At 41.9% G+C, this 25,250-nt stretch overlaps 2 protein-coding genes across 5 annotated transcripts in view; one reads left to right on the top strand and one right to left on the bottom strand.

Moving 5' to 3' along the window:
- Positions 1-39: 39 nt before the first annotated feature.
- Positions 40-23,301, bottom strand: NMRK1 (nicotinamide riboside kinase 1). 4 transcript variants are annotated; one of them, XM_070248624.1, is made up of 10 exons: positions 22,915-23,298; positions 21,707-21,780; positions 18,924-18,987; positions 15,331-15,421; positions 14,988-15,036; positions 8,962-9,109; positions 8,812-8,883; positions 8,077-8,183; positions 5,537-5,620; positions 40-651 (listed from the first exon to the last, which is right to left on the bottom strand). In XM_070248624.1, exons 3-10 carry the CDS (start codon positions 18,950-18,952, stop codon positions 632-634), a joined length of 600 nt encoding a protein of 199 aa, XP_070104725.1. In that variant the 5' UTR covers positions 18,953-18,987; positions 21,707-21,780; positions 22,915-23,298; the 3' UTR covers positions 40-631. The 4 variants fall into 4 exon arrangements, with proteins under 4 accessions (XP_070104725.1, XP_070104726.1, XP_023482964.1 ...); XM_070248625.1 differs by having other exon boundaries at positions 20,681-21,780; positions 22,915-23,197; XM_023627196.2 differs by lacking the exon at positions 21,707-21,780 and having other exon boundaries at positions 22,915-23,301.
- The window catches only part of OSTF1 (osteoclast stimulating factor 1), a 51,672-nt gene continuing 49,639 nt past the window's right edge, over positions 23,218-25,250 (top strand). Inside the window, exon 1 of the mRNA XM_023627195.2 lies at positions 23,218-23,649. Within this exon, the coding sequence (XP_023482963.1) occupies positions 23,616-23,649 (34 nt within the window). The 5' untranslated portion in view covers positions 23,218-23,615. The remainder of the gene's footprint in view (positions 23,650-25,250) is intronic.

Genomic DNA, 25,250 nt, shown 5'->3' with positions numbered 1-25,250 from the left:
AACAACAACAGCCACAACAACAACACATAAAAAAGATACTGCAGTAAATTGTTGATTTATTCAATGTGACTGCTACTTCTGATAATGCCATTATCTGCAGGAGGTAGGCATTGGTATGGGATGGTAACCAATATTTTAAAGAAAAGCTAAAAATAGAAAAATATCAGGGTGTATCATATATAAGGTAAGTGTTTTGTGATACTTGATACGTGTGTGTATATATACACATACACACACACATATATACATATATATACATATAGACACACCCATACAAATATACACACAATAGATTATATATATACTGGATTGTGATATAAATCACTTCTTACTCTGGGTCCCATTTAGAAAACTCTGACAGTCATTGGGCTAGAGAAACTGACTCACTGTGAGCTATGCTATATCTTGCACTCCGTGGAGTGAGAACAACTCATTAAGGTAAGTTCCTGTCCGCCGTCATGGATGAATATGTCCTGTTCCACAAGTTGGTAGAATCATGTGTGACAGAATAAACAAACAAAACAACAGCCGTCATTGTACCCATGTACATATTGTATCCTGGGGAAGGTTCTTGATTTTATTCCTTCGAGTTTCCTAATTCACCCCAGGAAGGATTTGGTGCATTCCATCTTTATGCTGTTTCTTGCAGACCTTGGGAATAAAGATAAATAGAAAGGAAATTAATGGAGAATTCTGATTACAGGGATTCTGGAGCCAGAAATGCTGGTTTTCCATAAGAACTAAATAGATCCCAAGTCTCTTTATTTATTTTTTTAATGAGTGAAGCATTTTTTTTTCCCTTAAAGATTGGCCCTGAGCTAACATCTGTTGCCAATCTTTTTTTGTACTTTTGTTTTTTTCCTCTTCTCCTCAAAGCCCTCCAGTACATAGTTGTATATTCTAGTTCTACTATGTGGGACACCACCTCAGCATGGCTTGACAAGTTGTGGTAGGTCTGTGCCCAGGATCCGAACCAGTGAAACCCTGGGCTGGGAACGAACCTCACCACTCGGCCAGGGGGGCTTGCCCCAGAGTCCACGTCTTATTCTTTTAATGCTTGCATTAAATTTAAGCCTCTCTTAAGTTATCAGATATCCAATATCATTTTCAACTTGTATAATAATCCTTGGCTTCAAGGAATGAAATAGTTTCAGATCTAGAAGAATATCACAAAGGGTGAATAGCTGCAGTAGAATTCTTGGGGTGTTATCCTTGATTTGAGGAAAGAAGTATTTTTACCTTGAGTCTTTTTTCTTAAACTAAGGAAGGCTAGCTGAATATTTGGAGACTTTGGCTTAGAAACTCAGTGAGAAACCTACCACGTTCTTATTACACAGATCATGCTGGAGAAATCCACATATTTTTGCATAGCATTTCATCTTTGAAGAATGTAAAATGTAAAAATGGTTATACTTTTTGACCAAGCAAGTGCCACCCCTGAAAATTTTTATAATAATCAAGAAGAATAAAGCAGCAATATGTGCAGATATTTTTACAGCATGTTTTTGCCAATGTGAAAAACTTGTGATAACACTTAAATATCCAACAACTGGGAGATAGTTCAATAATCTTGTTAATTTGAACTATCATACTAGATAATTACACTACTGTTACTTTATAATTGGAAATTATATTTTAAATTCAATATAGAAAAATACCAAAAAGAAAAATATAAACATTTGATTATTAAATTTTTATTTTGCCATTTCTTATTCCTTTGATTTAAAACAAGATGTGACATGTTTCTTCTGCACTAAGATATCAGTGTCAAGTCTTATAATTTACTTTCAGTGAGCAAAACAGAACTCTGCCTTGAATCCTTTAACTAGGAGAGCTATTTAGTTTTACTCAGTTTCATTATATAATGGACTTTAAACCTTCTTTTTTTTCAAAGATTGGCCCTGAGCTAACATTCATTGCCAACCTTTTTTTTTTTTTCCATTTTTCTTCTTCTTCTCCCCAAAGTCCCCCCAGCACATAGCTGGATATTCTAGTTGTAGGTCCTTCTAGTTGTGCTACGTGGTATGCCGCCTCAGCGTGGCTTGATGAGTGGTGCTAGGCCGGCACCCAGGGTCCGAACAGGTGAAACTCTGGGCTGCTGAAGTGGAGCGCATGAACTTAACCTCTCGGCCACAGGGCCAGCCCATAAACCTTCTTAAATATTAAATACTAATTTAAAAACAGAAAAAAGCATGGCAGTTAGTATGTAAACCAAGTAACCACATAAAAGAGACTGTCGTGGGGGCTGGCCCCGTGGCTGAGTGGTTAAGTTCGCGTGCTCCGCTGCAGGCGGCCCAGTGTTTTGTTGGTTTGAATCCTGGGCGCGGACACGGCACTGCTCATCAAACCACGCTGAGGCAGCGTCCCACATGCCACAACTAGAAGGACCCAAAACGAAGAATATATAACTATGCACCAGGGGGCTTTGGGGAAAAAAAAGGAAAAAATAAAATTAAAAAAAAAAAAAAAAGAGACTGTCATGAATAGCAAGAACACTGGACGTATACTCACTAACGTGTTAGCATGGCAGATTGGTAGCAATATAGATGATGATTTTCTCACTTTTGCTTTTACATTAAACCTTTTAAAAAATAATTAATACGTTTTATAAAGAGATGGAAGTAAACATTTTTCAAGGGAGTTTGAATGTTCCTGGTGTCCAGACTGCCTTGTTATAGTGAGAACAGGTAATGATCAGTTTTGCCTCAAAGTCTGGATTTAAATAAGGATTGAATTAAATATCTAACTTCATATCCTTACTCTCCTGGGTCATCTATTGTTTCATTAATAATTAAATTCAATCTCTGTTGTTTCCTTTTCATTATCATTGCTTTATCACAATTATGATTTTATATGCTTAAAATGGAAAATCAGATAAGCAGGTTTATGAGATGTTATGAGAAGCCTGAAGAGCAGTCAGTTGAAACTCTGAAAGGTCTCAGTGCCAGCTCAGTGCCAAACTGAGGGTCAACCAGGCTATGCTGAGGACCCACCAGGCTGGCTGTGCCAGGGCCCAGTGGTTGGAAGAGCTGGGAAAGGTGGTGGGTTACCACTACAGATAACATGGTAACTTATCTATGCAACTGGAAAAAAAACTAACACAGATCTTGGTGGTAGGAAAAGCTGAACTGCTCTTGAATCTATCACTTCTAACATTTGTTATTCTTTTTTAACTTTATCCAATATTTAGAAAACAAGCAAGATAGCCTTAAAAGGTAGAGTTGAATACTTCCTTACAAACCTCTGGGCTGTAGGCCAGGAAAGAGGGTGTCACACACATGGAAATGTACTGTCTTGTGGGCTCTCAGCGCCCGTCAAAACCTGCCAGCTATTCTTGGGCCTTGGACCAGATGGTGGGAGCTGGCATTAGGTATGGAATTAGGGGCAATGTGCCTGAGCTACATAATCAAGGCTCCTTTCATTTTATCAGCAGGTAGATCATGTGGCCACACTCCAGTGTATGAGTTAGTCACTAAAGGAGAATTGGACCTGAGCACTGGCCATTAACGAAAGGATGGGAAGGTGTATGTGTCCAGTGGCTGAAATGCCCCTGGAAGTATCTCATTAGGGCCAGAAATGGAGCCAGTAACTCTCAGCGAAGTGGCTCTGGTTCAGGTACTATCATTTATGAAGGCTGAGCCCCTCCCTTCACCCTACACTCTCTATACCCACTCATGCCAGTGTCCTGAGTGTCATTACAGAAGGCCTGCCTTTCACCTAAGTAACAGGCCGCAGGCGTAGGCAGGCACACCTAGCAAGGATTTTCAGTTCCACTTATAAGAAGAAATTTGAAAATGGTCCTGAAATTTCATCAGATGGGTTCATGCCTACATGAAGGACTGATCTCGAAATTGGGAGTGTGTAGGATCGCTGGGCTGCCTGGCTGGGCTCAGTCCCCTAATCAGATAGGAATTTACTGAGGACATAGGAAAGCTAATTCTTATTGAAAAATGATGACATTTGGACCAGGGTAGTTGCTCCTCACCAAAAAAACATGTAATATACTTCACTGCTGAAGTGACTCATACTAACTTCTCTTGAGCCAGATGATGACTGCATTTTGCATGTACTAGCCATGAGAACACTTTTAGTTCAAACATAGCAGCAGCTGGATCAATAGTTTTGTTCTCCTAGCATGCATTGTCATCCTGCTTCCTCTGGTTCCTACCTCCTGCCCTGCTTTCCCTTTGGGGAATTTCTCCTCTTAAATCAGGAGTCCTCAGGAGAGGTATTCAGTTACAGGATAAGTACATGATCCAGCCCTAGCCAATCAGAGTAAGCCATCTCCCTGGCCACAGTGATTGGTTTAGCAAAAGTCATGTGACCCAAGCAGGACCAAGGTCTCCCCTGGGACTTTTCAGCTGGGCTAAGATGGAAAACTGCATTTTAAAAAACTGTTTAAAATAAAGAATCTTAAACATATGCAAAAGTAGTGAGAGATACACAAATGCCTATACCCAACATCCTGCTCCAATATTTATCAACTCATGGACAATCTTGAAAAAGGATAAACTGTCTTTTTCCACTGAGGCTGTTGGACTGAGGAGAATGGTGCTACCAAGAGACACCATGTCTATCAATGGAGAGAACCTGACGTCAAAATAAACCTACACAGAAAGTGGAATTGAGGCAGAGCCCAGAGGACTCCACCTGAGCTGCTTAATCCGGCTGAGCCGGAAGCCACTGCCACTGCTATAGTTCCTTCTGCTTAAGCCAGATTTAGGAGGATTTCTGTCACTTGCAAAATGTGTCACCTAACATGAAAACCTTAAAGGAACACTCAATAAATAATTTTTAAAATCCTGTGTTTATTTTTGAAGTATTTGGGAAATATAAATTCAGGGAAAATCTTTAAGAGGAACAAAGAAGGATAGCTCTAGACATATGAAAACAAGACCACCAGCAACTCTACTTCACTCTGCCCAAAGGATAATTTCAGTCCCACTGAAATAACAGCCATCTACTAAAAAATTTAAACCAAATACCACAAATATCAGTAAGAGATGCAACAAAGGGGGAATATTTTCACCCTTAAAAACTCACAGACAGGGGCAGGCCCCATGGCCGAGTGGTTAAGTTCACGTTCCACTTCGGAAGCCTGGGGTTTGCTGGTTCAGATCCTATGCACTGCTCATCAAGCCTTGCTGTGGCGGCATCCCACATAGAAGAACTAGAACGACTCAGAACTAGGATATACAACTATGTGCTGGGGCTTTGGGGAGGGAAAAAAAAAAAGAGGAAGATTGGCAACAGATGTTAGCTCACAGCCAGTCTTCCTCACCAAAAAGCATACCTCAAAAAAAAAAAAAAAGGAATGCACATATGCACAGAATTTAAAAAACAAAAACACCTCACAGACAAAATAATCAAGTCCCCAAACCCATTCAGATTCTCTGATTCTGAATTATCTTCAAAGCAATGAATGAATGGATACAACTGCTCCGCCATTAGCATTCTGGTATGCCGTTCTTGGGTAAGTCATGAACCAGTTTCCTGGCTGTTCCCTCACCATCCACTTGGATAGGACAATACTCACCCTTTCGCTTTGCTAGTTCTTGTATTACATCTTCATACACTTGTGAAAAGACGTCCTCTTCAGATTTTGTTCCATCTAGGTAAACTGAGAAGGGCAAAAGAGAGCAGGTCAAATGCTAAGAGGCTTATATTAGTAAAGGATGCTGACTCTGGCACCTGACATCTCTTGAGAATACCAAGAGGTTTAACCAAAGAACCCAGCAACCTAACTTAGAAATAAATTAATAGCCATCAGAGAGAAACAGATCACAGCTAGGTACAATAGGTAAAAAATTTTGGTTTATTACAGAGAAATTCACACCAGCTCAAGTGAAAATCATTAAAGAAAAAAGAAAGAATCAGTTAAGTGGCATTGTGCATATGACACTTTAGGAGCACTGAAGAGGTGTCTTCCCAAAAGAATCATTTAAGGGAGTAGTTCTCCAACTTATGCATCAGAATCACTTGTGAAAATTCTTAAACCATGCTGGGGTCTGGGTTCCGCCTCATGCACTGAATTCGAGTTCTCCATGCCCAGGAGATAAGTTTTTTAACAAAACCGGCAGAGTCAGTTTTGGAGAAAAGGTAGAAGTTATATAGGTTAAAGGAAAGAAAGGGCCTTCTAGTCAGAAAACTGCAAAGGCAGGGAGGGAGCAGAGAACGTTGCCTGTTGAGGAAAGGATGCACAGTTTGGAAAAGCTAGAATGAGGAGAGGCAGGAACAGTGCAGAGATGAGATTTTAGAGCAAGGCTGTGCTCTCGTCTTTAGAGGTCTTGATATCTGGTTGTTTGGATTTGATCCTGAAGAGCTGGAGATTCTTTGAAGGTATTTAAGCACGGTAAGAGCATGGTTAGATTTGCATTTTAGATGGAGGGGGAGAGAGAGGCAGTAAGAAGAGGACGTCCCTGCAACCAGTGGTCCAAACTGGAAGTGCTGCAGCAAGAATATCAGCAGCAGCTCTGGGGATGGGGAGGAGGGGATGAACTGGACTGAAGACGGGATCATAACAGCTGCCAAAGCGTGAGGAGGCCCCGTGTGCTTTCTGCACGCTCTCATGGAGCTACCACAGAGGCCATGAGGCTTCTCACAATACGATCAATTCCTTTTATTCTGAAAAGTATGCATCAGTTCTGATTCCTCTGCCTCCATCCAAAGGCCTTCTCTCTCCGGCCTCCTATATCCTCTCCGTGTTGAGCTCTGGATCCCAGCAATCCGTTCTTAGCCCAGATCCATAGAACCAGGCATCTCGACCTCATTATGTGCAAAATGGAGCTGCATTCCTCCCTTCCAAATCTGCAACTCCTTCACTTTTTTCTGTTTTCCAGAATAACACTTGCCAGTTCCCAAGGTGTTGTCCTTGACACCTCAATTTCCTGCACCCTCCATATCTATTCTATCACTCAGTTCTAATGACTACATATGACTAATATCGCACCCTCTACATCCACCCTCCACACAGCCAGAAGGAGCTTACTAAAACAAGAATTTTGATATCAACAATGTCCTTGCTTAAAACCTCTTTGTAGAGGGTGTCCCACTTCTCTTAGGATAAGAACCTAAGTCCTTAAGTGGTCAGCGGCCATGTAGGGTTTGGACCCTTCCCGTATCACAATTGGCATCACTTCTTGCCTTTGGTTTTCTCTACCATAAATACACCAACCTTCTTTCACATGCTGCTCATTCCTTCCTGGCCCCTGGCCTTTTCATGTGCCATACCTACTTTATGGAGTGATCTTCTATCCCCCCAACCCACCTCCTTTTGTCCAGGTAAACGCACCAGAGTGTGGTTTAAATCTGGCTTCCTCAAGGAAGCCTTCCCTGATTGCTGGGACTTGGGCAGTCCCCTGGAGCTCTGTGTCACAGTCAGCCCAGCTAGAAGGACAAACTTGTGCAGCTAGTGTGTTTGTCTGTTTTCCTGACAGAATGTTGACTCATAAGAGCAGGGACTGGGTCTGCCTTATTTCCCTTGATATCATCAGGGCAATACCAGCACATGGAAGGTATTCAATCCATATTTGTTGAATGAATGACCGTCTAGAAGGTGACAAGTGTCATAGAGAGAGAAACAGAAACCAGGAAGGCCAGTTGTGGAAGAGGGGGAGTCCAGCGTGTTCTGGCTTAAAGTGTCCTTTATAATCTAATACATGAGAAAATGCCTTCCAAAGTCCTTTCTTTCTTTCTTTCTTTTTTTTTTTTTGTGAAGATTAGCCCTGAGCTAACATCTGTTGCTAATCTTCCTTGTTTTTGGCTTGAGGAAAATTAGCCCTGAGCTAACATCCGCTGCCAATCTTCCTTGTTGTTGGCTTGAGGAAAATTAGCACTGAGCTAACATCTGTGCCAATCTCCCTCTATTTTTTTGTATGTGGGAGGCCTCCACAGCATGGCCAGTGAGTGGAGTAGGTCCACGCCTGGGATTCAAATCCATGAATCCAGGCCACCGAAGCGGAACATGTGGCAATTTAACCACTTGGCTATGGGACCAGATGTAAAGCCCTTTCTTTTGTGTACTTTGAGGCAATGACAAATAAAAGGCCTTCCGTGGAGGGAGAAAAAGGTACTTACCAATTTGCCACGTGATGTCCTGTATCTCTTGTCTGTGCTTTAGATACATGGGCCACACATGGCCATCAAAGTACCCTGGGGGGTCTGGAGGCTCGTAGACCCTTGTACTATCAAAATACGTAGGAAATGTTAGGTTGATGGAAATGCACAATTGATAAAGTAAAACGATGGTCAGGATAATGGGGAAATCATGCAGAGATTGAATCTAAACAGGATTAAGACTACACATTTTAGACTCAAAGCCAGGCACAAAGACAATTCAACGGATTTAGTTCTCTAATCTACAAATTACCTTTGTAATTCACTGACTATCACTCATATTATCTTTTTCCCCCTCTAGCACTTTACGAAAGAATTAAGAGACAAATATCAGTGTAAACAATGTTAGAGACACTGATATGTTGGATAAAGCTTTAAACTAACTGGTGTTCTTTGTGGCTGTAACAGAATACAGGCTCACTAATTTAAAATCATAATCAACAAGGGATTGCTTCATATGAAGATTTAGGGAGATGAGCCAAATAGCTTGTCTAAAGGCCTTTTCTTAGAAAAGCAGTTTGTGTTTCTCCATGTTGATGACCATTTATAGAAAAAGGTTTTGCTCTTTGTGTAAAGAGTTGAGGCTCCCCAGGTCTGAAAAATGACACATATACATTGCTCAATGAGGTTGTTTACTCATTTTTCCTAAATTTTGTCTTTTGAATTACAATCCACAAAGGCAATTTCAAAACTTACCTCCTCCTCCTCTTACATTCTTCATATGGAATGGTCAGAAAATAGCTTCTGTTCCATATACTGTCAAGGGGCCTAAAATAATAGCATATTTAGTTCATAAGGTTTTTTCCCCATTTATTCAGGGTCAATATCAGAGTGAGGAACGCTTACTTGTAATTAAAGAGAAGGAAACCTTCGATGATTAATACGGGAATTTCCTCAGAGCTTCTACAGTCTGCTGATGCCAGAGAGTGTTTCGAGCTTTCCATCCAGCAGGAAATGGCAGACATCATTTTTTCCATGTTAAGCGCTTCAAGCACTTCAGACAAACATACAAAAATAAGAAATCAATACAACAAAAATTTTATGATGCAGCTTTTTATGACGAGTATATCCAGGGGTCTATAAATGTATAAAATAACACTTTATTTACCCTTCAAAACACCTAATAACAAATATTTTAGATAAATTTAAACTCTAATATTGATAAATTGGTATGTTTGAGACATTTTATTATGGAGAATTCTAAACATATACAAAAGTAGAGAGTGGAGTATAATGAACTCCCATGTCTCCATTATCAACTTTGAGAACCACAAACTCATGGCTAATCTTGCTTTACTTATAACTTCTACTCCCTCCTGACATTTTCACATTTTTGGATGACAAAATATCTATAAATAAGTTTAAAGGATAAATGATACACTGGGAAAATATGTGCAATGTTTTGGCAAAGAACTAATATCTTTAATATACAAAGAGCTTTTACAGATAAATAAGAGGAGGAACAATCATAAAAAGAATTTACAAAGGATACGAATATGCCATCTTCAAACTCTAAAATGTGCATACTTTTAGAGCTTACAATTGTAATTCTAGAAAAGCATCCTACAACACTGATTCTCAAAGTGTGGTACCTAGACCAGCAGCAGCAACATCTGAGAACTTATCGGAAAGCAAACTCTCAGCCCTACTCCAGAACTACTGAATCCAGCCAGCCAGGCTTAAAGGATTTTTAGCGGAAGGTTTTAAAATGATTGATTAATTCATTTAATAGACACAGAGCTATTAAGATTTTTTCTTTGTTCTGGTTGTTTAGGTTAGCTGCATTTTTCCAGGAAATTGTCAATTTAAATTTCCAAATTTATTTGCATAAAATTGTTCATAATATCCTCTTATCTTTTTAATGTCTGTAGAATCTGTAGTGATATTACCTGTTTTGTTTTTGATATTTGTAATTTGTGTCTTAATTTTTTTCTTGATCCATCTTGTTTTATCTGTTTGGGGATCACTCAGATTCTTGAATCTGTAGGTTTATGCCTTATGCCAAATTTGAGATGTTTTACACTATTACTTCTTTGAATACTTTTTCAGCACCACATTCTTTTTCCCCTCCTTCTGAGACTCCAATAATAAGAATGTTAGATCTTTTGTTATTGCCCCACATTTCTGTTCATTTCTTTTCAGGCTATTTTCTCTCTGTTGTTCAGATTGAGTAATTTCTATTGTTCTGTCTTCAAGTTCACTGATTCTTTCTTCTGTTGTATTTCTTCTGCTGTTTGGCCCATCCACTGAATTTTAAAATTTCAGTTATTGTATGTTTTCAGCTCTAAAATTTCTATTTGGTCCTTTTTTACATCTTCTATTTTTTTTATTGAGGCTTCTAGTTTTTCACTCGACTCAAGAATGTTCACAATTGCTTGTTGAAGCCTTTCTATGAATGCTTCTTTAAAATCCTTGCCAGAGAATTCCAACATTTGTGTCATCACGGTGTCAGAGCCTGTTGGTTGTCTTTTATCATTCAAGTTGACAGTTGCCTGGTTCTTGATATGACAGGTGATTTTCAGTCTCATCCAGGAAATTTTGAGTATTATGTTGTGAGGCTCTGGATCCTACTTAACCTTCTTTTTTGCAGGCAGTCACCCTGTTCAAGTGTAGTGTGCAGGTCCAGGTTGGGGTGGATGTTCAGCTCCCTGCTGGGCCTCATCTGTACTGGAGTGGGAGAAATGGCAGAAAGCAGAGTGCTGGTGTGGCTTCATTGTGGCTCAGTGAAGATAGAGGTTCAGCTCTGTACTGAATCCTGCTGACAGTAAGTGACACTACCCAGGTGAGGAAAGTAGAGCACCAACTCGCCCTACCTCACATTGCTGCATTCTGCCTCTTTGCTGCCAGGTGGGTGTGAAAGTTCAGTTCCCTGTTTGGCTCCAATGATATGACCCCTGTGGATGACGTGGAGGGCCAACTCACCTTACCTTGCTGGTGCCAGATGGGTCCAGCAGTCTAGCTCCCCACTTGGCCCTATTACCACCATGAGGGGAGGGTGGTGTTTCCTTTTGTGTTTGGTTAGAGTAGGGTAGATATTACCAAAATGATTTTCTATTCTGCTAGGCCACCTTTTTTCTAGTCCTTTGACTATAGAGAACAGGTTTCTTGGAAGTTTTCATGTGTACCTAAGGGTTCCATGTTGCACACTGCTCTGGCATGCCTTCCCAGATAAATGAGAAGCAAAAAGAAAGCCCAGAGAACTCACAGCTATGTCATTCCTCAAGTTCCAAAGTCTCTAGTCAGTCTACTCTCTTCTTTTCATCTTCCAGAGTCTTCCTTCTTTGTTGTAGTCCATCCAGGGTTTTTAGTTATAAGAGGAAGGAATAGTGAGGAATGAGGCCAATCCATCTTGGCTGGAACCAGAAGTACCATTAGTTTTAATATATTTCCATTATCACTCAGTTAAAAATATTTTCTAATTTTCATTGTGATTAATTCTTTCACCTATGGGATATATAGAAGTGTTTTGCTTCAGATCAAATGCAATGATGTTTAGGATTTGCTTCAAAATAATATAGAAGGAGAAAGTGGGTGGGGGTACAGATGAAATGTAATTGGCTAAGAATTCATCATTTTTTTTTTTTTTTAAAGATTTTTTTATTTTTTCCTTTTTCTCCCCAAAGCCCCCCCGGTACATAGTTGTGTATTCTTCGTTGTGGGTTCTTCTAGTTGTGGCATGTGGGACACTGCCTCAGCGTGGTCTGATGAGCAGTGCCATGTCCGCGCCCAGGATTCGAACTAACGAAACACTGGGCCACCTGCAGCGGAGTGCGCGAACTTAACCACTCGGCCACGGGGCCAGCCCCAAGAATTCATCATTTTTAAAGCTGTTTAGTGAACTCGTGAGAATTCATTATACTTTTCTGCCTACTTTTGTACATGTTTAAAATTTTCCATAAGAAACAGTTTTTAAAAATCAGAAAGAAAGAAACATTAATTTTCAAACACTTGGGAATTTTGTACTCACTCTTTTATTACTGATTTCTAATTCAGTTTTCTGTGATTAGAGGATATCCCTGTATCATTCAATCCATTGAAATGTATCAGGACTTGCTCCATGTCCTTGCGTTTGTCTTCCATTTTGGTCAATGTTCCACGTTTTTGAGGAAAACGTGTGTTCGGCTGTTGTTGGGTATGTGTTCTATATATGTTAGTTTGGTCAAGTCTGTTAATTGTGTTGTTCAAATCTCTTATACCCTGATAAGTTTTGTTAGCTTGTTCCATTAGTTACTGAGTATTAAAATCTCCCACAATAATTACAGATTTGTCTATTTCTCCTCTTAGTTTTGTCAGTTTTTGCATAATGGATTTTCAGGTCATGTTAATAGATGCAGACAAATTTTAGATTGTTTTGTCTTCCTGTTTAATTGATCCATTTATCTCTATCTCTAGTAATACCCTTTGCCTTAAAGTTTACTTTGTCTAATATTAGTATAGTTACATCAATTTTCTTTCAGTAGCTGTTTGCATAGTAAATCCTTTTCTATCCCTTTTATTGTCTACTTTTCTATATCCTAATATTTAAGTCTATCTCTTAAAAGGAGCTTTTTTTTGGTCCAAAAATCCAGTTTGACAATCCTTGGAGTATTTTATTTCATTTAACTTAACGTAGCTACTGATATATTTGATTTAAATCTATCCGCTTACTATCATTTTTTATTTTTCCACCATCCTCTGATTTTTTTAGTTCTCTGCTTTTTACTTCTTTTGTATTTATCAACTGTATTTTAATGATTCCATCTATTTATAAACTTGATAGCTACACATTTTTAAACTATTCTTTTGGTGGTTATCATAAGGATTTCAACATTACTTTGGCTTACTTTAAATTTATACATTTACCTAAAAAGTTTAGATTTTTCCTTAAGATAGATTCCTGAAAGTGGGACACTTGAACACATGGCATGAACATTTTAAGGTCTATGGGCCTTATGCTCAGTCTCCTTTCCAGAAAGGTTGTACCAATTTATACTCCCATCCATGACAGTTTTTGTTTTATTGAGCCTGAGCCATCATTAGATAATTATCATTGCTTTAAAAATCTATTTATTAGGTAAATGGGAAAAAAAGTAAGTTATAATTCTTTGACTACTTCTAAGGTTGACTTTTTATTGTATATTGATTAATCAAATAAGCTTTTGCTTCAGTGAATAACTTATATCATTGGACATGTTTCAGTTGGGATATTAGTGTTTTTCTTATCAGTTTGTAAGAACTCATTTAAATTAGGATTCTTTTTTTTTCAATGCTTTTTTTGGTGAGGAAGATTGGCCCTGAGCTAACATCTGCTGCCATTCTTCCTCTCTTTTTTTTTTTTTCCTCCCCAAAGCCCCAGTGCATAGTTGTATATCCTAGTTGTAAGTCATTCTAGTTCTCCTATGTGGGACACCACCACAGCATGGCTTGATGAGCAATGCACAGGCCTGCACCCAGGATCTGAACTAGCGAAGCCTGCGCCACCAAAGCAGAGCACGGGAACTTAACCACTTGGCCACGGGGCCAGCCCCAGGAATAATTCCTTGTTAATTGTTTAAAGTAGTTTTTCCTCGTTTAACTCCTACTTTGTAATGATCTTCCTTACTAACCTTTAGAGGAGGGGAAGAGAAGAAAAAATATCCTGGCTGTAGCTCAAGACACAAGGACAGACAGCCAGTCAAGGATTTTCCCTCTTAAGACTATCGTGTGTGTAAGAACTGATTACACAACATTTCTCCTCCAAGGTTACCAAAGTTAAAAATAAAGAACATAGGGGCTGGCTCAGTGGCATGGTGGTTGAGTTTGTATGCTCCATGTCATTGTCCTGGGGTTTGCTGGTTCTGATCCTGAGTGTGGACCTAGCAACACTTGTCAAGCCACGCTGGCAGCGTCCCACATAAAATAGAGGAAGATTGGCACAGATGTGAGCTCAGTGAAATCTTCCTCATCAAAAAATAAATAAATAGGGGCCAGCCCCGTGGTGCAGCAGTTAAGTGCGCACATTCCGCTTCTTGGCAGGCTGGGGTTCGCCGGTTCGGATCCCGGGTGCAGACGTGGCACTGCTTGGCAAGCCATGCTGTGGCAGGTATCCCACATATAAAGTAGAGGAAGATGGGCATGGATGTTAGCTCAGGGCCAGGCTTCCTCAGCAAAAAGACGAGGACTGGCAGTAGTTAGGTCAGGGCTAATCTTCCTCAAAAAAATAAATAAAACAGTGTATTAAAATAAATAAATAAATAAATAAAAGTAAAGAACATGTTTTACAGCTCTTTAAGAGAATTCTCTCTGTTGCTAGTCTGCACAAGCACTCGATCATCTTGTTAACTATAAAAGTTGATAAGATCTTTGAATATAGTTTATTAGCATGATATTCTTTACAGGAAAATAGATGTTTTTTCTGATAGGGTTTAATCCTTTGGCTTCAAAGCAGTTTAGATTGGGCAAGGGAGTGAGGTGAACCCATCTAAAATATATTCACTAACCTTTTTGAGCAGTCAAAAGAAAAAAACAGCTTCCCAGTAGCTTGGGCTCTGGGAAGGTAAGCTCAGAGGATGGGCAATGGGCACTTAGAGTCTGCCCCAGGCAAGACTGGGGGAGCTGGAGGGGAGTATAGTAGTTATGGGTGCCCCAGGAAGGGATGGGTGAACCCACCTCCCCCAGATTCAGAAGAAAAATCTATTGTTCCAATGTTTTTAGTTTTAAATATAAAACTGGGGAAAAAGTTTCATTTATTTAAATAGCTGAACATAAATCAGAAAGCTTTATAAAAGCAGGTTCAAAGTACAGCAATATATTTCAGCACATTTTGAGACTGTCTTCATAGATAGCGAAGTTACTTGGGTTTGAAAAACAGAATCAACAGCAGCCCGTAATGCTTTACAAGCTCAACTTCTTACCATCATACTGCAGAAATCCATTTTCATCTGTCTCTATCTCAGATTCTGGCTGGAAAAATAATAAAGTACCCATCAAAACTGTGAGTGCAGAAATAATACAACTATAGAATGAAGAGGCGATAAACTTTTAAGAAATGCTTTGGATGATGATGGTTAATAAAATCAAAGACCAGCACCAAATAAGTGGTGCCATCTAGTGGATAAGTGACACTACTGCACTGAGCCTCGCCCTTTACTACAAAAGCTGCAACACTCAGCAAAGGCTTTTTGGAAGTAATTCAATCAACTTTGCTACCAGAGCTTTTCTGTGTTAAATAAATTATCTAAGAAGTTTTTTAGATACCTTGAAGAAATCATCCTGAGATATGACAGTGCAGTTTGGGAGATGTTTCTGCAAATTCTTAGCCAGTGTTGTCTTCCCACCATTTGTCACACTGAACCAAAAAAAAAAGAAAACTTGCAAACACCACGAAGGAAGATGTATTAAAAAACATAAAACATTTTTAAATGAGCTTAGAAAAATGATATTTAAAACAATATGTAATATTTAAGAAAAAATTATTTCTTTCATATATAATGCTTTGTCTGTTGGCAAGACCATAGGATAAGAAAATCTGATGTAATAAATAAGAAATAAGCTGGGAAGAATGGAAGAGAAAGGTACTACTGGGCAAATGAACGGGGTAATACTAAGACTTAAAAATACAGCTATCGTGTTGGAAGTGAAAGAATTTTTTGTCTATGGCGAAATATTCACAGGGCTCATACACAACACAGAGAATGTGAAGAGCACATGTTGGCACAAGTATATCGAACTGCACAGGGTCATGTGACTTTGTTTCAATGCAGGAGGGGTGGCTTATTGCTAGCCCACCTACTCTGAATTCACATTTCCTCTGGGTGCCTTCTTCTCCCCTAATCTCTCTCCACTCTGGGGCTAAATGGGAGGTCCACTGTAGCTTATCACATCTAGTTAGTTATGTGTTCTTTCTGGCTGGACTGTGACATCGAGGGCAAGGGAGACCCCAACTATCTCCTGTGTATCTAGTTTTCCAGCATCCAGCACCATGCATAGCAGATGGGAGGCACTTCTGTAGTCAGTCATTCAACCCCAGAGTTCTTCTACCTGGGCTGGTGCACTTTCAAAGAGTCTATGGCAGATTTGGGGTGTTTGTGAACTTGAATGGAAAAGAAATTACATCTTTACTTTCACTAAATTCAAACAGAATTTTAGCATTTCCTTTTTATAAACATAAGTCACAAACAACAGTATTTTTAATAGTACCTGTGACTTTGTCACCAAAAGAAATCACGGATGTTTCCATATCATGTTGCAGTTGGGGCAGACGCCTTGAAGTATTACTTACACTCATCATTTCAAATTTATGGCAGTTTTTAGACCCATCCCTGGACGTTGTTATTTTATGAGTTAACAAAGAAGTGTATATATGGCAATGCTACACGTTTGTTTTTTAAAATATTTTTATAACTATATTATCATAACTGGTTTTCTTTGTATTTTATTTTGTTCATTTAAAACCACTACTCTCAGAACTCAAGACTTCACCATCCCATCAAATGTCCACAGCACATGTGCTGTCAAATCGCAGGGGAAGAGTGACCAGATAGGACCATGTTCCAGCCTAGGTTCTGGGGAAGGAAAATGTGTGACTACTTGAGCCATTTCCTCCTTTGTTTACAACACTCAAATAAATGCACAACTCCTGGCCCATTGATTTTTTTATGTGCTAGGCAACAAGAGGGGTCATTGTCTTTGGAACATGGCCGTTGGCCAGGGAGAAGTTAAAAAGGCTGTTTGTAATTACTCAAACAAGTGGAGAATCCAGACTGCAACAGGTAGATATTAATATGCCCATTTCCGGTTGAGGAAACTATGGATTGAAAAGTTGTATACTCATAAAACTTGCCCAAGGGAACACCTAGCAAATAACAGAGATGGATACAAGTCTGACTCTGTCGCCCATGAATCTTATACTTTTTAATATCACGGAACTTTGCAAGAATCTGATGAAGGCTATAAACCCTCCCCGTAGAAAAATGAACATCTTCACACATGCACTAAATTTTCAGGAGGTTCATGGACACCCTGAATCCTTTAGAACCCCTCCTATTCCTGGTAGTGTCACTCGAATAATCTCTTCATAGGGCAGCAAGCGGTGAGTATGCGAGAAAGATACAACACAGTGAGTTTGGAGGAAGGAAGAAAGGCAGGAAGTGCAGCTGAGGCTGGCAGGGGCTTCACAGAGGCAGCAGCGGCACTAAAATGAGATGCTGGAAGAGACAGGCAAGAGGAGGCTGTCTTAGGGAGTTATGGGTAGTACCTGATGCCCATGGCAGGCTTCTAGACAGAGGGTGCTGTATGGGAACATTGAGAAGAGGGGAATTTTACTCACATGCACGCAGAATGAAAGTCGGACTGGATCCTTTAGCGGACTTGGCAGTTGCTTCCCCAAGACCACCCCTTTTTGAGGTCTGTTTGGGACTGACTCCATTCTCGACTCCACAGCAGGGCCCCACTGGCCTAAACCAATCAAGGTCATCCCATCCCTTTGCCACAGTGACTGTAGGTATATGACACAGCTGGTCCAGTTAAAGGGAGACCCATGACCTAGGGGAAGAGAAGCACTTTTTCTTCCCCTAGTGATAGGCTAAGAACAAGCACGACGTCCCAGGAGCTGCTGGGAGCTCCTTGTGACCAAAAAAGTAGAGCCAATTCTAGGATGAATCCAAATGGAGGAAGACACAGAGAAGAGATGGAGAGAAACCAAGTCTTTGGTGACACCACTGAGCTCCTGTATCAAACCTTTCCTGCAGCCTGCATGCTCCTAAAGCTAATACATTTTTTTTTCACTTTATGGTTGGTTTTCATATATCAGGAAATTCAGATTTCATTCTAGATAATTGGAAACCACAAATATTGCTCATCAGGTGAAAGAATAATTTAAAAATTTTGTATGAAGATTAAACTGGTAGAAGTACGTAGGAAAGATTAAGAGGGGAAGCCTGGAATTAGGGAAAGAGGGCCTGAATTAGGATGGTGGCTGTGGATGTGGAAAGGAAGGGGTGGACAAAAGAAGCAATGCAGAGAAAAACTCAACTTTGGTTCTGATTAGACGGGAGCGAGACAAGGCAGAGTTCTGACATTTAATTCATTTGATTTTACTTCTGATTACTTATTATAGTAACATGATACAATAATACAATGATCTGCCCCAAATTACAAACTTTTAATTTCAATAGTCTCAAATATTTTATTAACTGGACCACACATAACGTGAATGTACTCAGAAGCAAGATGAACATAATACAGTAGAAAAACAAATAACGTCCTTTTGTGTTGTTGTTGATGCCTTATTTGTGTGCCCACCTCTGGTACCACAAGTAGGGTGACCACGTAATTTAGGATACTTTTGAGGGAGAGGGGCAAACGATTAGTAATGATGTCAGGGCAACAAGGACTAGCTCAAGATATAAGGTCATCCTAAGCATGGGGAAAAAGGAGTGGAGGTGAGGCGGTCCTTATTCCACATGTCCAAAGCTGGGCATAACAGGAAAGAAATGAGATTTTCTCCTATGTCACACTGGAGGAGCAGCCATACGGGGGACAATAAATCACCCCAAACCAAGGTAACATCTGATCAGGCCTTGCCTCTGGTGTCAGCTCCAGAAAATAAATGGTAAAGTAAGCAAACTTGTCTACTGACTCTCCTGTTGCTGTTTTTAGCAAACTTTCCCATCTCCTGTCGGCATTTACGTAGCCAAGGCTCCACTGTTTTCCACCGACAGTGGCCGGCTCTCTCCTCCAGGACTCAGGAATCCTTCTCACTGCTTCTCCTTCCCCCACCACGGCCACAGGAGAACACCCTTTAGACATCCTGAGTATCTCGACCAGCTGTTTGTAGCAAAATTACTCACCCACTGATTCCAATGACAAATGTTTTCATAATTAGCTTTGAAAGTCACGTCTTCCTAAAATATCCTAAAATTAAAAAAAAAAAAAATCAAATGCTTATCATTTAGATGTCCAAAGAGGTAAAAGAAACAGTCCTAAAGTAGGAGGGCCCGCTGAGGTGGAAAGATGACCATGACTTCTGGGTTACCCCACCCTGGGGCACCCACATGCCGTGGAGGAGCTTCATGTACTGGCTTCTCCCCGCCACACTCTCCCACTAAGTGCCAACAGCTGGTACATGCTGAGGGCCTGTAAGAAAAGCCAGGGGAACTGAAAGGGGCCCCAGGGCCAAGCACACACCCTTGAAGATCTCTCTTCAAGGGTGTGGGAGAGTTGCTAGGCCACAAAGCACATTACAGTTTCAGGCTCCCCTTAGTTTAGCCAGGGCGCCTCTCCCTTGCAAGATTCAATTATCCAGAGATGACCATTCCCCCCATGGCAGGAAAGTCACAGAGCTGGCCTCTCTGCCCTCCTGAAATGGGGAAAGACACTGCTGGCCAGAGGCAAGAGGAATTTAATTCTCTCTAAGGGCACTATTTCCTCACCCAAAAGCCTAGGTCTAGGGCCAGAGTAGACAAACTTATTCAGAAATGGGCCAGAGAGCAAATATTTGTGGCTTTGTGGGGCAAGAGGTGGTCAAGGTTATTATATAGGTACTTAACGTTACAAGAGAGAAAAATTTCCACAAATTTTTTGATGAAAGTCAAGACATAATAATAATTGAGTACAATTTTTTTCATAATGCACATCTACTAACGAGAAGAGTAGAATTCCTTATTGATGGGGAGAACATCTCCCTTATTGGATTTCAAAGTTAGTGTTCTCTATCATGAAAGGGACGGCAAAGGTTCAGGCAGAGGGCCAGGTTTTAGCCATGGGCCAGTGTTTGCTGACCCCTGCTCTAGAGGGTGGGGGGCAGTTTCGCACTTGGCCCCCACAGGTTCACCAAAGCAGTCCTGTGGGTATTCCAGTGGATCATTTCCATCTCTTTAAGTGAAAAGGTGAAGCTCAGCTGCAGGAAACCTTAGAACAGCAGTTCCCGAAGGTGGCCTGTGACTGACACTGCTCTTCATGGCTGACTGACCCGGTTGGGTGGTCAGGGACCCCAGTCTGTACCACCTGGGGTGAGCGGTGGCTGAGCTGGAGGCTCCCAACCATCCTCGCAATTCCTACCCCTGCCCTGTGCCCAGGCTCCCCCTGGTGGCAGGGGGTGGGGAGAAGAGCCTGGTGGAGAGAGCACTGTTCTTTGGCTTCTTCTCACTTTATCCAGAATATTCCAAATCCAATTGTTTAAGGCTCAGTTCCACTTTCATTAACAAGCCTACGTGAGATAAGACTTCAGTAACGACTGCAATAAAAATAAAATAGAACAAGACGGACATCTGTGTTTCACTGTTGACTGTCTATCTCCATCCAACTTACCAAAGTGGATTAAGGAACAACTGCATACGAACAGTCTGCTAATATAAATTTTTACATTGTAACTTTTCTTCTTCTGAATTTTATCTTACCTATTCTTCTTTTCAATACGTCAGTGCAAGACTGCCAACTACCTTTTCTGGGAAGGGAAAGGCTGCCCTTTATCCTGAGATGGTATCTTTCTTACTTTTTTGGTGATAAATGTCCTTTCTCCTATGAAATTATGTTGGCAGTAGATAGCAGATTGATGTTCTCCCTTGCCCCCCGCAAAAGAAAATCATAAAATACTGTCATTCCTTACCCTCCCTCTCCCCCAGCTTATTTTTGGATAGTTTGTCAGAGCACAAACTCTCAAGCCTGGAGAAGCGCAGCCTTAGTGATCACTTAGCCCACGCCTTCATTTTGCAGAAGTCGAAACTGGCCCAGACAACATAGTGACTTGCCCAGGGTCACCCACGGAGAAGATGGAAAAGCCAGAAACGAAACTAAACCAAGCAGGTTAACTTCTTTCCCCTTTCCAAGCTGCTAAAAAGCACTTTATTGCCAGGAGCAAAGAAAGGATGTTGCACATGTGCTGGCTTAATTGTGAGGCTCTCGTGTATAACTGATGTCATTTTTATTGATGTATTATTGATGGGGTGTATATTTGCTGTGCACACTGAATGGCAAGTGCTGGTCCCCTGTGTTTCTTGCCACATCTGTGCGTGAGAATATTGTTTCAATTACATAGCATGTAAATAAGTTTCATTTATTATTGAATATGTTTCAATTACATAGCAAGTAAGTGTGGCACTGGAAATAGGCTTGAGGGGGTTATTTAGGTAGAAACTCTTGGAATTGAGAAACCAGGAGTGAGGAAAGGTCAAGAACCTACTTAGGAAATCCCTTGGGCTTAAGAGGGGACTCCCACAGTCAAATGCAAATTTTTACCAAAACAGGAATTCTCAGCTTTATATTAATCAGCAGTCTCAGCCTGTCCAAGACAGTGTTTGGGTAAATGTTGGGCACAGGTCCATTAGCAATGAACAGGTGACAGTGTGGTGGGAGGGCTGGGAACTGGGAGAAGCAGAAGCAAGAGACTGGGCTGAGGGGCTGGGGTGAGGGTAGGCGTAGCAATCCCAGAAGCCATTTATTTCAAAAACAGTGTTGGATGCACAAGGCAGCTTCTGGTGAACTCCAAGTTCAGGCTGTAATTTCACTGCCTGATGCCCTCTTTAAGAACTACTTTAAAATCACATTTAAAAAGCTTGCAATTAAGAGTTGCCAGGCTCCAAACACAGCAGCAGCAGACCCCATGAAGCGAACACAAGCTTGACTAACTACAAACCGTAAATCACTGCAGGTCTCTGGAGGGACAACCATGTGGACTTTCCAGCCTCATCAATCCAGGGCTTCTGATTACTAGGAACAGACACCGCCTCCAATCACGTGGGATATTTATGTACTTTATTCTCCCAATAATTGAAAAGCTTTCCTCAACAGCAGAGAGTATTATGCACAGCGAGACAACAGACTAAGATCGCCAAGAGCAAACTCAAAAGGAGTAATTTCAAATTTTGTAATACTTTTTTTACCCTAAGTAAAATATGTTGTGTCCTTTTTTCATAACTTGCGTGCTTACTAAATTTATTTCACTACTAAACATGGTGCATTTTAGATTCTAAACTGCAAGATGGCCAGAGGTGGCACATGCAGAATCAGCAGGTTATAAGGAAGACTGCAACTCCCTAATACAAACGGATGACAACTTGTTAACAAAATATTGTGCTTTTCAATGCGTCTAAAGAGAAGTCGTATTTTTTAAAGAGTGACATGTTTTCAGACTTCTCACTCACTTATTTTATTCAATAGATATTTTGAATATCTTCTTCCATGCCGCAGGGAAGTCTTTTCCTCTTGTCGCTTAAACTTTGCTCCCTTTTGGTAAACAGAAATCTCCCAAGGCTGGAGTTTCTGAATATGAAATCCATGCCCTTTCTCTTGGGATCACTCGACCTTTCACTAACCCCTATCAGAAACTTTGAAGCTTCACTTTACGTAGACTCTCAGGTAAAATCTTTTCTTTTCCATTTTTCTTACCCCCAACATACAACTGGTTTCTAACACTGGCTGTGCTCACGCACGCTGCCTTTCTCGCACGCTCCAGTCTCTGCCTCCCACGGGCGAGTCAAGCTGCTGGGTCAGGGGTCGGCAAACTTCTTCCGTGAAGCGCCAGACAGTAAATGTTTTCAGCTTTGGGGACAGCCGCTCAACTGTTGTGAAATGAAACCGGCCACAGACAATACATATGCAAATGAGCGTGGCTGTGTTCTAATAAAACTTTATGGACACTGAAATTGGAATTTTATGTAATTTTCACGTGCCACAAAATACTCTTCTTTCAATTTATCTTCGGCCATATAAAAATGTAAAAACTAGGGTCGTAACGCAACGTAAAAACGCAACTAGGGTCGGCTCCAGCGCAGGAACCCTCTGGAAGCAGCACCTCCAGGCCCCAGCGAGGCTGCGCGGCGCAGGGGTCAGGCAGGTACTCACCGGGCGCCAGGGCGAGTGCTCACAAGCAAAGGGGCAGAGGCGATGGCCGAGCGCGCGCCTGTCACTAACTCGCCGCAAGCCCCAAAGCTGGCTAATTGAGTGGCCCACCTCCTTTGGCCCCCCGCCCCTCCCGGGTCGGAGGCGGCCCAAGTAGAGGGCGCACCCGAGGGTCCCGTTCCACCCGGGCGGGACGCAGCGCCCGCTGCAGCACCCCGGAAAGGGCGAGCCGGGACGGGACTCCGGGGAGCGCGGCCCGGCGCGCGCCGCTGCAGCCTCCAGCCCTTCCTCGTCGGGGGCGCGCGCGGCCGGGGCGGCCCCGGAGCACGCGTGCGGCGTCCCTGCTCCACTCCGGCTGGTTCCGTCGCCGCGCGCGCCGCCGTGCGCGCCGCCCGCGCTCCCGCCGCGCCGAAGCTGCCAGCCCGGGAGCCAATGAGCGCTCGGCGAGGCGGCGGCCACTTCCTCGTCGGCCCGGGAGCGCGCTCGGGGCGGCTAGGGCGGCCGCGGGGCGGGGCGGGGCGCTGCGCCGGGCGGCTGTGTCTGCGTCCGCTGGTCCGGCAGCCAGGGGTGGGCGCTGGTCCCTGAAGGCGCTCCACGGAAGACGAGACAAAAAGAAACTTCGGGGCGCACGGAGTGCCAGCTGGCGAGGCCTTGGGTCGGTTTTTCGTGCGTGGTCTTTGGGTTCAGCCGCTCCAGGAAGCGAGATGTCGAAGCCGCCACCCAAACCGGTCAAACCAGGTAAGGAAGGTGCTCCCCGGGTCCCCTGGCCGCCTCGGTGCCCTGCGCTTCCTCTGCCACTTGGCAGGACAGACCAGGCACGTACCCAGCCCGAGCCACTCTTTCGAGATCCGATCCACCAGGATGGGAGTTGTTAGCTTTGTTGCATTCGCTACAGGGAAGGGATCGTTTTGGATAGCAAGAGGATTTCGAGGATTTTTTAAAATTTTATTTTTAAAGAGGAGTCACCCTCGGTTTTGCAACATTGTCATTCGCTGCAGCTTTCCAGCGGGTGTGATGGCTACGTCCCATTGAAGCTTTCCTGGAAGACAGAACCACTGATCTCTTTAAAAAAAAAAAAATTTAAAAAAATATGTCTTGAAATGTTCGGTCTTTTAGCCACTTCCTCTTTTATTTCACTGTGTGTCACTGTCAAGTTAGAGTTCTTGACCGGCCAGCGCGAACGGGAAGTGCGCTTTTTGCAGGGTGGGGTGGGTGAGCGAGTCTCCTCTGGGACTTTTGAGAGGAGCCGCGTTTGAAATTGACCTCGGAATCTTGGGAAAAGCATTTAGAGAACTTTGTACTTGTGCTCGTGGCGAAAAGAATCTAGGCTGCGGCCGAGTAATCTCGGCTATTACTATTCGGAAGTGTCACTTTATCATTGCAATACAAGTCCTTTGCCTCCGCTCCCGCCAATGAATTTGGCGTGCTGAACTGGGGAGGGTGAGATTACCAAGTTCCTCAAAGCAGTTTTCTTGGCCTATAGTCCTTGTTCATTTTTGAGTCTATTCTTAGCATAATTTCTGTGATGTGGAGAAAGGAGAATTTAAAAGGGACTGGCGTATTTCAGTTCAATACTGCGACAAACTCCTTCGTGCGTTCATTTGGTAGGTGATTATGGGAAACCTAGGAAATGAAACATAATTGGCTCTGGTATACTCTTCGATTTTTTTCTTCCAAACTCATGTAAATTCAGTATAGCGCAGGCTGAAATTTCTCCGTTTATATCAGATTTCGAAGTAACCTTGATTGCAAGAGGGTAAAATTTCAGTAATTTTTTTCTTGACTTTCCTTAACTTTAGTCAAGCACTATAACTTTCATGATTATCTAGTTTTCTTTCTTTGCCATCATACGTGGCAGTTTCAAGTCATTTTACTAGAAAATTATGTACATACTCATATATGTGGCATAGTGATTCACTGACGACTTAAATTTTGGTGGGGTGGGGTGGCTGTGAAGGAGGTTGCTGGGACTTTGGCTCTGCTGTGAGCAGAGATGGGGCGGGGCTAGAATTGGGCTCTGTGCTTCTCTAGATGTGGAATCTGATGAGGAATTTGCACTTTAAGTGCTTATGTAGGAGGTGGCAGCTTTCTAAACTCATGTAAATCAGGACCTCAAGTATCCAACAAAGCCGAGTTGTTTTTTGATAGCTAAACAAAGTACTTGAAAGAAGGTCCTGAGAAGCTGGCTGTGAGGGTGTTTTTTTTAACTCTCTAGACAGTAAGTGATGTCTGTGCTGCAGCTGGAGGGACAGTGGCAGTGATGTGTGTGTTCTCATGCACACACGGGTGTGGTTTAGCGATCATACTGATAACTACTTGGAGATCCACTCCCAGGAACC

Source organism: Equus caballus, chromosome 23, assembly GCF_041296265.1.
Source record: "Equus caballus isolate H_3958 breed thoroughbred chromosome 23, TB-T2T, whole genome shotgun sequence".
Classification (NCBI taxonomy): Eukaryota; Metazoa; Chordata; class Mammalia; order Perissodactyla; family Equidae; genus Equus; species Equus caballus.
This window is presented reverse-complemented; position numbering and strand designations above follow the sequence as displayed.